The sequence below is a fragment of the Phragmites australis genome, chromosome 2 (assembly GCF_958298935.1).
Source record: "Phragmites australis chromosome 2, lpPhrAust1.1, whole genome shotgun sequence".
NCBI classification, from domain to species: domain Eukaryota; kingdom Viridiplantae; phylum Streptophyta; class Magnoliopsida; order Poales; family Poaceae; genus Phragmites; species Phragmites australis.
The window spans coordinates 49,752,801-49,768,837 of record NC_084922.1 but is presented as its reverse complement, the minus strand read 5'-3'; the positions used below and the strand labels follow the sequence as shown (position 1 = coordinate 49,768,837).

Here is a 16,037-nt window from a genome sequence, read left to right as displayed (position 1 = left end):
TGGCCTCGATATCCACAGCCAAGACGGCTAGCTTGTTCGGGTTACGGCCGATGAGGACGAACTAGATGGTGGTGCTGGCCCACGCGACAAGCTCGTCGTGGCACATCAGTGAGACGAGGAACTTAAGTGAGGTCAGAGAGGCAATGCAACATCGTGCCTCATCGTCGAGTGGGAAGAACACTGTCAACGCAGTAAGAATCGCCCCCATTGCACCCGAGACTACGCCGATACCCTCGATGAGCTCGTCGGCGAGGCACTCGAACGCCACCGACAACTCGAGTGTTGCGCCTACCGCCGCGAGGCACCGCCTGTTCTAGCCACTCTCCTTCTCGAGCGCCCTCGCCCTAGCCACGGCCACCCCGCATGCTATCGCGCCCCCGCGCCTGGCCACAGAAGAGATATTTGCGATCGTGTCGGCCGCGTCAACCTCCACGAGGGACACCCCTAGTCCTGGGCACTCGCTCCAGCCTCGTGTGTGTGGTTGGCGATGAACCAGTCTTGGATCATCCGGGGCGCGACGTGATTGGGCATGAGGTCCGTGAGGCGCACGGGGCGACCGATGATAGGACAGGCGGTGTGGGGGGGGGGGGATAATCTAATAATCTTGTGTTATTTGTTTTAAATTTTATAATCCAGATTTTAACAATCTAGATTTTAGATTGTGAGAATCAATATCTGGATTATTAGAATCACAATAAAAACAATCATGCCCTGCGCGCGCCGAGGAGGTGGTGTCCTTCGAGGAGTACAGCCGACCGCTGCTGGACTCGGTGGCCGCGCTGCCGCCCGGAGAAATGGCGGTGCTCGTCGGCCACAGCTTCGGCGGGCAGAGCCTCGCCCAGGCCATGGAGAGGTACCCGGATAAGGTCGCCGTCGCCGTCGCCGTCTTCGTCTCGGCCGCCATGCCCGCCGCCGGGAAGCCCATGACGCTCGTCTTCGAACAGGTACGCCTCCGTGGGATTTTCCTTCTCGATCTGGACTGCCCGTTTTCTCCCTAACCATGATCGATAGTCTGGTCTACTAGTTTTCCCAAGAAACGGGACCAGATTTCTACATAGACCGCACATTGGGAACCAGCGGCGATCCCCAGCATCCGGTAGAGTCATTTCTGCTCGGACCACAGTACTTGGCACAGAGATTGTATCAGCTCAGCCCTCATGAGGTAGTTAACAATGGCATTCAGTCCCTGAAACGCATATCCTTGCATATGATCACCTTCTTCCTGCTCGCTCTGATGCTGCAATGCAGGACCTGACCCTGGCAATGGCGATGGTGAGGCCACGGCGGCGGACCCTGAACGACGCGACGATGAAGGGGAACGTGCTGACGGCAGAGCAGTACGGCGCAGTGAGGCGCGTGTGCGTGGTCGCCGAGGACGACGCGTCGTGGTCGGCCGAGTTCCAGCGGCGGGTGGCCTCGTGGAACCCCGGCGCGGAGGTGAGGGTGTTGCAGGGAACTGATCATATGCCAATGTTCTCGACGCCAAGGGAGCTCTCAAAGCTACTCATGGAGATAGCCAACAAGTACTCTTGAGAAGCATCTCCTGCTCTTAAAGGCTAAAGCTGATCATGTACCAATCAGCAAAACGAGTGTTCAAAGTATGAATGCTGAATTGTTCTTCAGAGAAATCGTCACAAGAAGTTTGCATCTACATCAGGAAATAAGATTACATTACTTATGAGAACTCTGCTAGATCACTCGTAAATACTTGTACATGCAGCAGAGTGAAACAGAGGTCCGGAGGGTCGGTAAGCCAAATAACGACCACCGCAGATCCATGTTTGCCGGCGTCACAGGTGCGCTAAAATCCCTGGAAAAATTATCGAGATGGGGAATGGATCGTACAAGCATGGTACAAAATTTCAGGCTGTGATGTGATCTGCAGAGAGAAACGGGAAAGATACGTTTATACTGGTGTGCTCGATAAACTAAGGTCATCTCCCACTGTATTCTTTCGTGTTTTATTTTTATTTGTGAATGGATTTTTTTTTTGTTCATTTCAATGTTTCAACGATTTTTTTTTCTTGTCACGAAAGTATTCCTATCTTCATTCACTTCACTTTGGGATTCACTCTCCTTTCTATTTATGAATCCCCTCAAATGGAAGTTATTAGAGATATGGTCTAAATAAAGGAAATAGAAACAAAAGAGGAAATCAGAAAGGGAATGAAATAAAGAGAATATGGTTAGGAATGATCTAAATAACAACCACCCCTCAAATACCGGATAATAACCAATTGATTGCGGGATGAACGAGCTATAATCGAGCGGAAATTCATGAAGAATGGTGACACAAAAGCTGTCGAGGAACTACTGCTACCGGGTACAGTACAAAGATCCCTTAAAATAATAATTGCATAAAGAATATACAATGTAAAGAAAAAACTCTCTTCTTTATTCATCTGTGTTTACAATAAGAGATTCTACCTCGTATATATAATATCAAAAACTACTAAGAGATATAATCGAATCTTTCAAGAGATTAATACGAACTCACAATTAATTATAAAACTCCAGGTTTCCTAACACTTTCCTTGAGCACTTCTCGTGAAATGTATATGTCTTATCCAAACTCTACAAAAACTCAGTGAAAACAATTAGGAGAAAGAGTACATAGCTCGCAACATAGTCACACGAATTGCCTCATTAAAAAGCTTATCATGAGAAACTTAAGGAAAACTCGTTTAAGAGAAAAATAGTATAATCCACTCAAAATACTTCATATAATCTTTATAATTAACATTAGGCACTTAATCGTCTTGACTAAGATTTAATTCCTGGTATCGGTATTATGTGAAAATTTTGCTTCTGAAATGTGCAACTCTCTAAGACTCATCATCCCAATACCACGAACACATCTTTCGAAACTAGATGAAGGAAGAGACTTATGAATAAATCTGCAAGATTTTCACATAATTTGATATACATTACCTTTATTTCATTCATTTTATACAATTCATGAGCATAAAAGAACTTAAGGTTGATATGCTTCGTTAAGTTACTTTTCACATATACGGATTGCACATGTGCAACATATGCAATATTATCTTCATAGATAATGGTGGGAATGTTAGTAGTGTTCAAACCATATGACTGCTAGATATGATTGATCACTCTTCTTAGCCGTGCACATTCCTGTATGGCTTCATATAAAGCTATTATTTTCAAGTGGTTCATCGAAATAGATAAAATTTATTTTGACGATTTCTAGAATATTGCAGTTTCACCATATAGGAAAACATAATCAGTCTATGATTTCGCTATATACGGGTCTGATAGATACCTAGCATCTGCACATCTAACTACACTTAGCTCCTGATTCTTTCTAAAAAATAGACCTAAATCTTTGTTATCTTGCAAGTAACGCAGAATATCCTTCACGCACTTTTAATGGTGGTGCGACGCTCCGACGGGGTTGCAACGACGCGTGCTTTGGGCGGCTTCGGGCGCACTGCGAGCAAGGCAGTGGCAGGCGGCCAGCTTTGAGCGGTGTGCCATGGTCGGAGTGGAGGCGAGTAGCACGCTGGTGGTGGCGGGCCACTGGCTTCAAGCTGGGTGCTGCTCGGCAGGTCAAGCTCGGCATCGGGTGGCAGCGCACGGCAATGCGGCAGCACCACTACGGGTGGCACAAAGGCAGTAGCACTAGTGGCCCCGCGATGCAGTGAAGCGATGGCGCCGCTTCGGGTGGCCTCCTCCTTTTTTTTTCTTGATCTGTGGCGATGACCTTCGAGACACCGTGTTCTTGTGTAGAGGGACGACCGTCGAATTCCGGCTGGTGGCGTGGTGACCGCTGCGGGCTCCATTAGTTCTACGCCGTGTTCATTGCGATGCTATTCATGATATTATTCATGTGATTCACGCTACTGTTCGTATGATTCACAGATCTATTTTGACGTAAAAACAATAACAACAAGAACAACATACCAAACTGATCTCGTACCGTTCAGTTCTTATGAACATATTTATGGTGCATAGGGCATATAGGCTAGTTCATGACTTGCTAGCTTGACGACAGTCGATGCAATGCAGATTGGTCGCTGGTGGATTCTTCCCACTAGTTTGATCTTTGATAGAGCTTTATGTTGATAACGTGTTGAAAAACCTCTGCTACTGGATGTAGTGTAGAGATCTTTTAAGAAAATAATTACACAAAAAATACAATGTAGGGATTTTTTTTTTCTTTACAGCGAGAGGTTCTATCCCATATATGTGTCAAAAAATACTAAGAGATAGAATTAAATATTTCAAAGATCAAGATAGACCGTCAATTAGTTATAAAATTTCAGGTAACAAAAGCATCGTCCTGTAACTTTTCGGACTTTGATTCGATCTCCATAAGGAGAAATTAAAGAGAGAAATCGCTGCCGGATGGTCGGTAAATGAAACAACGATCATCCCGTGATACTGAATAGTCGCCGTTTGCCGATCGCGGGAGTCGAGGGCCGGACCATTGTGCGAAATTTCAAACTCCGATTTGATCTCTAGAGCGATATATGAAAAAGAGAAACTGCAGCTCGGAAAATCTCCAATTGCAGTTTTGCTGATGGCGCAGTCGTGCAAAAACCAAGCGACCACTCATGGAGAAGAAAAGGAGATTGAGGAATCATCCTACGAAAAGTCAGAGTAATACGGCCTGTAGAGGGAGAAATTGTGCTCAAGAAGAACTTGTGCATGTGGACATATGCAGCAGAAGCAGCTCTGCTTGTAACAATGGCCAGGATACTTGGGCCACAGGAGACGAGATTGTATCAGCGCAGCCCTCCTGAGGTAGGTAACAATGGCGTCAGTTCCTGAAACACAAACGGACTAGCCGCATCCTTCCTGCTACCTCTGCCATGCTGAATCTGACGCTGGTGAGGCCGTCGCTACGGTTCCTGAATGATGCGGTGGCGAAGGGGCACGTCCTGACGCCGGGGTTGCAGGGAGCTTGTCATTTGCCAATGTTCTCAAACAATGCTGAATTGCTTGTTCATCGATGAAATGGTGGCAGCAAGTCTGGATCTACATCGTGAAATACGATTAGCGAGGTTCTCTAGGCAGAAGAAAGCTTCAGGCATGGTTGCAACAAGAACTTTTATGATACATTAATCGCTACTAGTCCTCTAATGAAACCATGGTATCTCGTCTGGAGCTTGAGAAGCTACACACTACAAACGAAAAGGCTCGACGGTACAAAACTGTGTGTCAACGACATCAAGCATAAACCACCAGACTGAAGGAATCCGCCATTGAAAAGAACACTTTCTGAACAGCTTTCCACGCGGACTCCGGTGCTTGCGCATTCAAGGTGTAGAGTTTGCCATCCCTTGCGCAGCAGACCGCAACATTGTGCCGTCGGAAAGAAGGGCTTTCCACTCGGAACTCCAGCTTGTAGTATTTCACATTGTTCACTGCATCTTCTCTCAAGGCAGCATCAATAAGAGTAGCGTTGATATCAGGACCTCGCTTTGTCCTGGCAATCCTCCTGAGCACCACTTCCCCGACATCTTTCGGTCCACCGAATGCCTCGATCCTGTTTCAAACAATTGAACTGCTTTGTTAGTGGAAACTATGTTACACTGCATAATGATAATTTGGCCAAAAGATGTCTATCAAGAGTCATCAGACTCAGAAGATTTTTCAGATAAGTTTAGATGGCCTTTAACTTCTGTGACTTTGCGATATGTGAAACTCAAATAGTCAAATAGATTGATTAAATATCGTCGCAAAAAAAAAAAATAGATTGATTAAATAAGCTTGAAGGAGCCAGCCACAACTGAGAAATTAAGTGGACTTACGAGAAGTCTCGTGGTACAGGTGAGACAATGACACTGACGTTGAGCTCCCCATTCGACCCCGGGGCGCCAAAAGCTGCCACAGGTTCACTAATGTTTCGAGGTCGAGATGGAGGTCTTCCGATCGGCGGGGGATCTAGTGATCTTTGCAATTCTGCTTTCTTCACTTCTCTGTATAGTAAAGTCTGATCTCCAACCCAACTTGACGGATAGATGAATTCTGCATCATTCACAGAAAGCAGATGTACCCCGTAAACTGGCAGAAAGCAGATGTATACTGAAACTGACAACGAAATCGCTTGTCACTAATAGGTAGTAGACACTTCATACAACTCCTCTTATTAGCACCTCTTTTGTAAAAATCAGCACCTCTTTTTAAAAATCATTTTTTTTTCTAAAAAATATTCACGCTTATGATATCCTGTCCCTCAGGGGAACACATCCACGGGTTGTAATGCAGTGTCTGTTAAGGTTTTCGGATCTGATTTTTCTTATAAACTAAGTCACTTTTCTTCTTAATACAATGACGCGCAGTTCTCCTACGTGTTAGAGAAAAAAAATGGAACACATCCAGCAAAACAGACACCCAAATACGTTATCTAATGAAAATCACCGTCCAGACGCCAGCGATGATCAGTTGCGATTGCATGGAACCCAGGTGTGCAATTCCTGGTCCTAAATGTGGCACCAGATAGCCCATGATCCACATATACAACCCCATTAGAGGCAAGATATGCAGGTCGGGTATAGTAACTGGCAGCATCAAGGACCACTATTTTTGTAGCCACTCGTGCTGGTAGCCACGTTGGAATATAGAAGTGCCCATTTTTTTCTTAGTCCAATAGCCTGAGTTCTATTTGAAAAACAGGAAGACGATGTTGCTTAAAAAAAAAAGATTGCCTCGGTGCTAAAACTGTTTTGACACTGGATTCTGGAACAAAGGTTTCAGGAATGTACTCAGTGTCTCACTATTAGAAGCACAAAAAATATTTCTTTATGACTTCATTTCATTGCTATGAGAAGAAACTAACTAATCTTCTGAAATAAGTGAAATAAAGAATCAGAAGACTAATCTACCTTTGGTCTGATTAGCAATGAAATAAGTTGATTTAGGATCTGTACCTTTTTCTTTTTTCATTTTTCTGTGTGTGGGATGTGCACACAACCACTTGGCATCCCTATTTCTGTACTTTTTGGTGGGAGCGCAAAGTTGCGACTTGACAACAACATGTACACACAGTGATACCTCAAATTGCCAAGCTAAACACGCACTGATGTTGATCTAAAAAAACAGCATTGATGTATTACTCGCTGTGTGAAATGGTGATCGGTACCCACTAGACCAGGTCACTATGAATCATGCTGCAGTAAAGTGTGAGCCCCGGTTGACCATATAGTGGTGCTCGGTGTTTGCTTTTTTGTAAGAAAAATAGCAACAGCGTTAGGCTTCCCTCGCAAAAGAACAGGGAAGAAATGTCAGGCTTAAAGATAACAAGATGTCTTAAAATTCAGAGCAACAGCTCAATGTGTCTCACGAGGAAAGAGACTGGCAACAATCAAAGGTGTTCTTGTTGTCGAGTACCTGCCTATAGCACTAAGCAATCAAGTCAACTAAGCAAGATAGAAGCGAACAATTGCACGCGATTGAAGGCACTCTTTCAAAATGAAACCATGTAGTACAGGTACAGCGCATGCAATGCCAATTGGCAGGCTGACAAGATGAGGAGGGAGGAGGAAAGCGGGCGAGATTGGTGTGCTTACCGAACCCGTTGTCGGAGTCGAGGCAGCGCGTGAACCCGCCGACGGGGTAGAGCACGTCGAGGCGGAGCGAGCGGCCAAGCTCCGGCGACAGCCCCAGCAGGAAGCTCGTGACGCCGCCGAAGTTGGCCCCCACAGCCGCGGCCGCCGCCGTGGTGGCCCCCACCACCAGCCGCCGGCGGAACACCGACGCCAGCGCCGCGAACTCCTGCGCCGGCGACGAGCACCGTATGCCGCCGCGGCGCCGCCGCCGCCAGCGCTCGCCGGACCGCGACGGCGCCCCGCGGTGGTGCCGCGCCACGGCCGCCGTGGCCATCGCGGCGGCGTGGTTGGTTTGGCCTGTCTCGCCCGCTGCTGATGTGTTTGGTTTTTGCCTCGACGAGACGCGGGAGCGGGCGACGGAGGGGAGAGGGGCTAGGGAGCCATGCCGGAGCGTCTTTCTCTGGAGGTGGCGCGGGTGGAGGCTCTCCGCCGACCAACCGAGTGACCGACCTAGCAACGGGATGCGTGTCTGACTGCCTGGCATACGTGCACTAGATGTGCTCCGGCTCATCGGCTGCGCTCGTGAGGCCATCGTTTTACTTCTTTCTAGGTGGGGAGTAAGGGGACGTCATTCTAATACCTCCGCTTCTTTTTTTACTTATCGTTAAGTACGTCGATATGTTTCTAATAAATATGTTTATTAAGTGAGTATTAATTATAACATGGTAAATATGTAAGTTATAACATGGTAAATATTTAGATTGTAATAGGGTAATCGAGTGTGGAATAGTTACAATATGATAAATACTCTAGTTATACAATACTGAATAATATAATTATAATATTATTGATTGCAATATAATCATAATTAGTAATAATTAATCAGTTTAGACAGATAAGTTATAATCTCGTTATATATATATAGTTTTAACCGCGCTATGTCTGTAGTAACACTTACTTTGTATTTATAGTTATAACTCCTCTGTACACGTAATTGTAACTGTTTGTAATCGCTGATCATAAGGTGAGAACACGTTTGGTTATACGATGGATCCGTGGGGTAGGTGGGTGAGAATGCGCTGAGTCAGTGGGGTCGACGTGCACGTCAGAGCTTAGTTGATTGCTCAGTTGGGTGAGCGTGGCTGGTGCGCATGCTGCAGTTATACTGTACATAGGCACATCATATATATATATATATATATATATATATATATATATATATATATATATAGTTTTTTTTACTTCTTAGTGTGCATATTTCTCCTCTAATAGTCGTGTACAAAGAAGTATATAGATTTTAAAAAATATTATATATCTGTGAAAAATATATATTTCACTTAAAAATATATATTTAGAAAATAATATATACATCTTAAATATATAAAGAAGTATATATATATATATATCTAATAATAAATTCCCAGCGCGCGCGCCACGCGACGCTCGCCCCCGCGCACCGCTTGCACCCCTGCAGCCGCGTCTGCTCGTTCGCGCGTGTCATGTGCCCCTGCTTGCCTCGCACGTTGTGCGCACCCCATGCCTGCACCACGTGTCGCCGCGCCTGCTTGCTCAGCCCAAAACGTGGACGTTGACGTGTCCTATGACCTACACATGGATACCTTTCGTCGGTTCTCCCAGGCACCTTCGCGGATCCATCGTCATCTCCCTTTCCTCTCTGCTCTCTCTGGCACTAAGAAAAAATAACTTTTCGTACCAAAATATTTTTTGTTGATAGTTCCGGCAGTAAACTACTTCTTTTGTCGTTCAATAGCATTATGGTTCAATACTTACAGCTTAATAGATATTTAGTAGTTTTAAAGTATTATTAGTTTTATAGTTAACAAAAGTTCAGTAATTCTTAATAGTTCAGTAGTTTTTAAAGTAGAATTAGCTAACATCAAATTATTGATTATTGACAAAATTAGAATTACTAAAACTATTGAATACTCCATTAATAATTAACTTAGAACTACTAAAACTACTAAATATCTTAGAGCAGTGACTAACCTTAAACTGCTAAATACTTGAGGACTACTGACTAAACTAAAACTGTTGAAATTATTAAATACCTAAAGACTATTAACTAATCTAGAACTACCAATCTATACTACGAAAACTAGTTAATATCTGACTATATCTAACTACTTATTAACCTATAATTACTTAAACTATTGAATACTTAACTACCGACTAAACCAAGAATTACTAAAACTACTGAAATTGTAAGAAAATATTCGGTAAAATCACACAAAACCGGTTACTCACATGAATGTATGTTTTTTGGGATGTTTGGTGTATTCTTAAAACCGAAGCTCGTAAAAAAAAGTGCTCCACAAGACCACAAACAGAGAAAAGAGAATTTCTCCACGGGGCCACAGAAAACAGAGAAAAGAGAAACCTTTTATAGTTTTGTGTATATTGGTGTTTAAAGTTTGATTATATGTATTTTAAATATCTATTTGAAAACGAAGGTAATACATTTCTACTCCCGGCAAGAGTCCAGTCAATTCTTTCAACAAGATTTTTCCCAAATCATCTAGACTTTTCTCGGGCAACTGATAAAAAGTACTTTTTTCGTTTTTCAATACTTGTTATTTTTGACTATTTTATTTGTTTTCAAATACTTGTCACTTCATATTTTTTAAACGTAGTTTCTAATTTTATACTTACAAAATATCTCTTATCCACTTATTTATGATAGATTTTAGAATATTTTAGCTAGTTTTTAAGAATATTTTTATCATTTCATATTTAAAATTTGTACTATTTTTGATATGTTTTGGTATATGTGTTTGTTCAAGAATGATAAATATTGAAAAATAGAGGGAGTACTCTATCGTGCCAGCCTACGAGTTCGCAAGGACTGAACATGCACGCTGAAGGGGCGTAAGGTCCTAAGAATTAACGGGTCACGAACGAACAACACGAGGCAAAAGGAAAACAGTATGGGACGGGGCTGACGCAGAACCATAAGCATTTTACACATTCTGTGTACTTTGGTTACTGTAAACATTCTGGTTAGCATACGGCACTGGTTTTGCTGATGGAATATCATATGAATTAGTTATGCGGGCAGCCCATGGCTCAGGTGTTGCGCTACGTCCAGCGGTGGTCACATGAGCAGCACTAGATTGCCAAGAGAGTTCAGGCAACGAAGAACGTTGTACAGCAGGGTTTGAGATATTCTGAAGTCCATGGATTGGTTTATTCACCGCTGGCTACTGATTAATAGACACAGCAACAGGATCAGACACCGAAGCATATGGCTGGGCATGCTGATGTACTGAAGCTCTATTCAGATGGGTTATTCACAGGGGAAACAAGTTGTATTGGCGGATTCATGGAGACCACCAACTGAGGTAGAGATGGGACGTTACTTTGAATCTGTGCCGGTAAAACAGAAACTGAAGCATAAAGGTTGTGAAGGCAATGAACTGACAACATTTGAACTTTGCTGCATGGTATTCACAATAGGAGGTGTACTCCCCAGTTTGACAAATGTGGCTGCTGCAAGTTTGGCGCCCTCACCTGAGTTGGGTATTCTGGTCTCCAGCCAGCCTGCCAAAGAAAGTATCGATATGTAAAACCACAGAAGAGAGAGTTAACACCGGGTAAAAAAAAATGAAGAGCCAGAAGAGAAACCCTTGCTGTTACGTCTGACGGAGGAGTTGGCTATGGAAGCGAAGCAGGGATAGGTTCAGTCTCAGTCTCAGGTTCTTTTTGAACCCCAGCGCCATTGGCCAAACTATTCACCAGCTCTGAGAGTCCAAGGGCAGTCTGCTTCAGTGTATCCAGAAGTGCAACAGTCTGCCCACTTGGCACAATCTCCCCTTGGTTAGATGTTAGAGCAAAGACAAGCTGCGGATTATTGAGCAGCACTGCAAGCAACTCAAGGTCTGGCTCAAAAGCTGCACCATTCACACCAGCAGGAACTGCTACAGATGTTGATTTTTTTAAAAAAAAGAACGGTAAGAGAGCCGCCGAAAATATTATAGAGAAGGAGAAAAGCAAAATACAAAGAGTTCAACTGGCTCTTTACAGACGCTAGCATAATGAGACAAAGACAACAGTTATCACACAATAACAAGAAAAAGAAGACGCAACATACGCACTACAGAGTAAAAGAAAAACAGCCTAAGACAATATCCACGCGCAATTCCTTTAGTCGATATCCTCTTTTATTTTTCAAGCAACAAGAAAAAGCTACAGATATTGATGAGTAGGTCCAACTTACTTATTTTCAACAGGAACCTCTGTCGAGAATTAGTTCCTGATAATATGTCCGTAAATTGATTGGGTATCTTTGAGTATAGGAATTAATCACGAGACGAGACAATCGATGTATACAGGTTCGGACCTCCGATTGAAGTAATACCCTACGTTTTGTGGGGATGTTATTGTCGTATATTGACGATCTCGAGTATAAGCAATGTGACTAAAACTATTACAGAGAGTAGATCGGATCTAATCTAACCTAAGGCTAAAGTCGCCGAATATCTTCTCTGCTAGTGTCTTGATACTTGCCTCCGGTTCTCCCTTATCTTCTCTAGCCTTTTCGCTTTATATAAGGGCGAGGTACCGACTCCTATCCAACCGTAGTCAATAGGTAGTTGTCTTTCTTGATGTCCAAGTAGATAAATCTGTTTCGAATACTGATCGGATCGGGTTGGATAACCAATCCAAACCTTTATGATATGTACTTTCTTGATTCCGGGTGTATCAGGTACCGCTGATTCGGTTTTGTAATATCTGAAATTTTCTAATATATGTTACACATACACTATCTGTGTGTGATATACTTCTTATACATATATACCTATAGTTAGATATTCAACGACCTAGCGTTAGGAGGGGTTGTGCCCATGCTATCCGTTTCCATGGTATCAGCATCTGGTGGCTGGTCAATTGGAATTTCAGGGGTCAGGCTATCATCAAAGTACATTTCAAGATCCCATGGATCTTTAGGATTCAACGGGATGTCCCTCTGACTTGCATAAAAGGTTTCCTTCTCTCGCCGGTTTCTCTGTGTTTGAACCTCAAGCTCCTTGCTGTGGTCACCAGCACCTACACTCCACGAGGGGTCTATCCATACCGCTACGACAAGAAGCAACAAATTTCAAATAATGAACAAATAACTCAATATTGCAGAGGTCAAGCTTCCAGGAGACTCCTAAAAAACATAGCAAGTCATAAAAGCTAAAACTTTAAAAACTCTGAAATAGGTAACAAACAGTTGGATGCACCGCACAGTTCCTTGCATTTAAGCTCAGTTACTTAAAACTGATGATCACAACAGTTAGCACATAGCTTTCTTTAAGCTGGATTTGGATAACAAGGACTTCATACTTTTCTTTAGGCTGCTGAACTTTGCAACTTCTGTATTTCGAGAATATTGCATGTCACTCACTGATAGCTGATGAACAACAATAGCAGACAGAACAGAGATTCACAGTATCCCTGGGAAGTCTTTTTCCCAAATGTCCTTCATGAGAATTTTTAATGGAAGAGGCTCTCAGAATGATCAGCAACTGCTTCAGATGTAGAACTAAATAAGCCTAACACAATCGTGCAACTATAGCTGCAGGTCAAATAAGACCAAACTAGCACACCCACACTACATCTCCCTTTTTAAGCCTAGACCGGTACTAGCAACTTGGGACAGATGGTCATTTGACTGCTCGCTGCTTCCAGTCTCCTAGTATGATGCCCAACTCAGTCCGGTGAAGGAGAAATCAAGTCCTACCTATTCAGGACGTATGGTTACACAGGGTTGCCAAGGTATGATTGCGAAATGATTCGATCCTTAAACGGCCAAGACAAGTATCTTCCAACCATGAATACCATAAAGGTAACTCAAGCCCCTAAGAGTATCCTCGTCCAGAGTACTACATCAAGAATTTCACAACTATCACGGAATTCACAACCACCAAGGATTCATGGTATATGAGTTATCATTGATAATAATAAATCTTATCTCTGAGGATAAGTGTTTTAAAAGCGACGTCTTTGAGGAGACGTATTCAATCCTAAGCATGCTAGATATCAAGACATCATTTGTCATTAATATAGATAACAATAGGTAATCCTAGGATGATATGTGTTTTGGATGATAATATTTATAGCATGGTAAGTGTTTAATAGGATTAACTACTACAAGTAGTTTGTAAAAGTACAATACATAGCACATGTGATATAAGTCCAGTTTTAAGTTGATCATGTAGATTATTTGAAAACACAGGTTCCATATGATCAAGGAGATAAGACTTGCCTTTTCCTAAGTTCTCTTCGAGTTCTTGGTTATAGTCGAGATCCTCCTCGCTCCTGAAACTTTCCGCGCAACACTTGCAGAACTCTGATTGCTCTGCAATTGCGATTACGATCAATAACAGCTATACTAGAGAAGAATCAAATAACATCAAATAGAAAGCCAAATAATCCCTAATAGATATCACAATATGATAGATGAGTAGATCTTGATTTAAGATAAATTTCAATGAAAGAATCGCCGAAATCGAAGTCAGAACGGAGAAGTTATGGCTCCTAAAAGATTTAATTGAAAATTAAACCTGAAAATTATGAAATAATACTATTTATAGGTGGGACCCATAAGTGGGGCCCACTGAACAGTAGCATAGGCCCATATGAATAGTAACTCAGTGGGACCCACATGAACAATACAGTTTGGTCCGAGTTGGGCTCAACCCAGGCCTAGATGGGCCAAGCTTGGGTTCGGATGGGCCAGGCTGCAAAGTGTTAGACCCGCACAGTGCAGGCCTGCCCGAGTCTTGGACTGGTTGGCTATTGGGCTTGGAAGTTGGGCCGGCCCATGGGGCGCGGCCACTGGCCACTGGGCCGAGCCTTGGCCCACTCTGCCAGGTCGAGCTATGCCCCGCTGGCTAGTCTGCGTGAGTGCGCAGGCGCGCGGGCGCGTGAGCGGCGGAGGGGAGGGAGAAAACGCCTGCAGTGAGGAATCTACGGCGGCGTGCACGGGAAAGCTTGCTGGAGGGGCACTCCGACCGGGGCTTCACGATGGGAAGTCGACACTGAGCTTCTACGGGACATGGCGGACTTGGTTAGGAGCATCTCGACGGCGGTCGACGATGAGAGGGGTGCCAGATGACGGTCGGAGAAGGGACAGTGGCACGGTAAAAACAGAGAGAGCCTCCCCTACACGGGGAGGTGCCAATCCTGCAAGAAAAAGAGGCCTAGCGCCTCAAGGCATCACAGCACAACAACTGGTCACATCACAAAGCAAGAGCGCACGCCGGTTGCGATGCTTGCACGGCGACGGAGACAAATACACGCGGCGACGCGTGGCTATATGCTAATCAGCGATTCAGGATGACTACATGCTATCTATGCGGACGCACGAGGGGACTGAGAGGCTCATCGAGTGCAAGAACAGCGACGGCAGGGCGGTGGCCGGTGATCCATTGAAGAGGCGATGGCAGCATTGTTCGGCTACTAGCGCAGGAGGGCTTCCGTCGGGATTACGACGAACGGAAGGCGAGGGCTCCCTGGTGCTCCTCGGCAGCATGTCGACGGTGGATTGGCGACGGCGAGGTCGCAGCAGCGGGAATGGCAGTGGAGGCGGCGCTGTGGTGGCAACGAATTGGGTAAACAAAGAGAGAGAGAGGGGCCGAGCGCCTCCATTTATAGAGGGAGGCGGAGCAGTGAGGCGGTGTGGCGCATGATATCATGCGGCCATCGGCGACAGTGTGGCAATGAGGTGGTGGAGCTGCGCCTACCATTTTTCCCGCGACATGGGCGCATGCGCCGTCCACACGCGTGCGTGGGCGTGAAAATTGTGCGGCGTAGAGGCATAGGCAACGCGAGCATGGGCGAAGAGAGAAGAGAGAGCGAGGGAGCAGAGGGGTGTTGTGGCTGACTCAGAGAGGCGACCATCGTGATGGCACGGGACAGCATGGTGCGGCGTCGCACTGGAGGGAGAAGAAAGGGGAAGAGAGGTGCAGGCGCGACTCGGATGGCGACGCCTGGCCACGTAGAAGGCCGAGCGGCTCGTGAAGCGCAGGCTAGCGCGGGAACTGGGCCGAGCACGCGCTGGAGGGAGAGAGGAGAGGGAGCTAGGCCGAGCGTGCGCGGGAGAGAGAGAGAGGGGCTAGGCTGGCGCTTGGGCCAAAACCGAGAAGGAGAGAGGAATCTGGCTTGGGGAAGAATAAGAAAAAGGAAAAAAATGGTTTTGGAATTAAATTGAAATGAGATATTTGAATTTGGATTTGACTTTAGATTTGAATCATTTCAAATAAATATATTTGAATTATGGTTTGAACTTGAATCTTGAGCTTCCTAAGATGATTTGAATCAAGAAATTTGAACTTGAATTGGATTTGAGCTAAATAGAATCTAAGAGTAGATTTGAATTTGAGAGATATTCAAATTTAAATCTCCACACAAAGAACCATAAAGATCACAAACCAAAGCATATGAACCAATTTAAGGTAGAGATTAATTCAGAAATTATCTTGGTGCTATTTGGAATACTTAGCCCAAACAATATATTTG

General features: G+C 44.4%; 2 protein-coding genes across 3 annotated transcripts; one reads left to right on the top strand and one right to left on the bottom strand.

Annotated features, from left to right (window-relative positions):
* Positions 1-716: 716 nt before the first annotated feature.
* On the top strand, positions 717-1,533 carry LOC133908317 (probable esterase PIR7A; the record flags this gene model as incomplete). The annotated part of the gene is made up of 3 exons (XM_062350306.1): positions 717-944; positions 1,025-1,162; positions 1,249-1,533. Coding segments are annotated over 3 exons (651 nt in total), but the record flags the coding sequence as incomplete, so codon positions are not given.
* A 3,408-nt stretch (positions 1,534-4,941) lies between these two features.
* On the bottom strand, positions 4,942-8,136 carry LOC133909549 (psbP domain-containing protein 7, chloroplastic-like). Of its 2 annotated transcripts, none has more exons than XM_062352021.1 (3): positions 7,536-8,136; positions 5,778-6,057; positions 4,942-5,512 (listed from the first exon to the last, which is right to left on the bottom strand). In XM_062352021.1, the coding sequence occupies exons 1-3, from the start codon at positions 8,104-8,106 to the stop codon at positions 5,194-5,196; spliced, it is 1,170 nt and encodes a 389-aa protein (XP_062208005.1). In that variant the 5' UTR covers positions 8,107-8,136; the 3' UTR covers positions 4,942-5,193. The 2 variants fall into 2 exon arrangements, with proteins under 2 accessions (XP_062208005.1, XP_062208006.1); XM_062352022.1 differs by having other exon boundaries at positions 5,778-5,994.
* Positions 8,137-16,037: the final 7,901 nt, after the last annotated feature.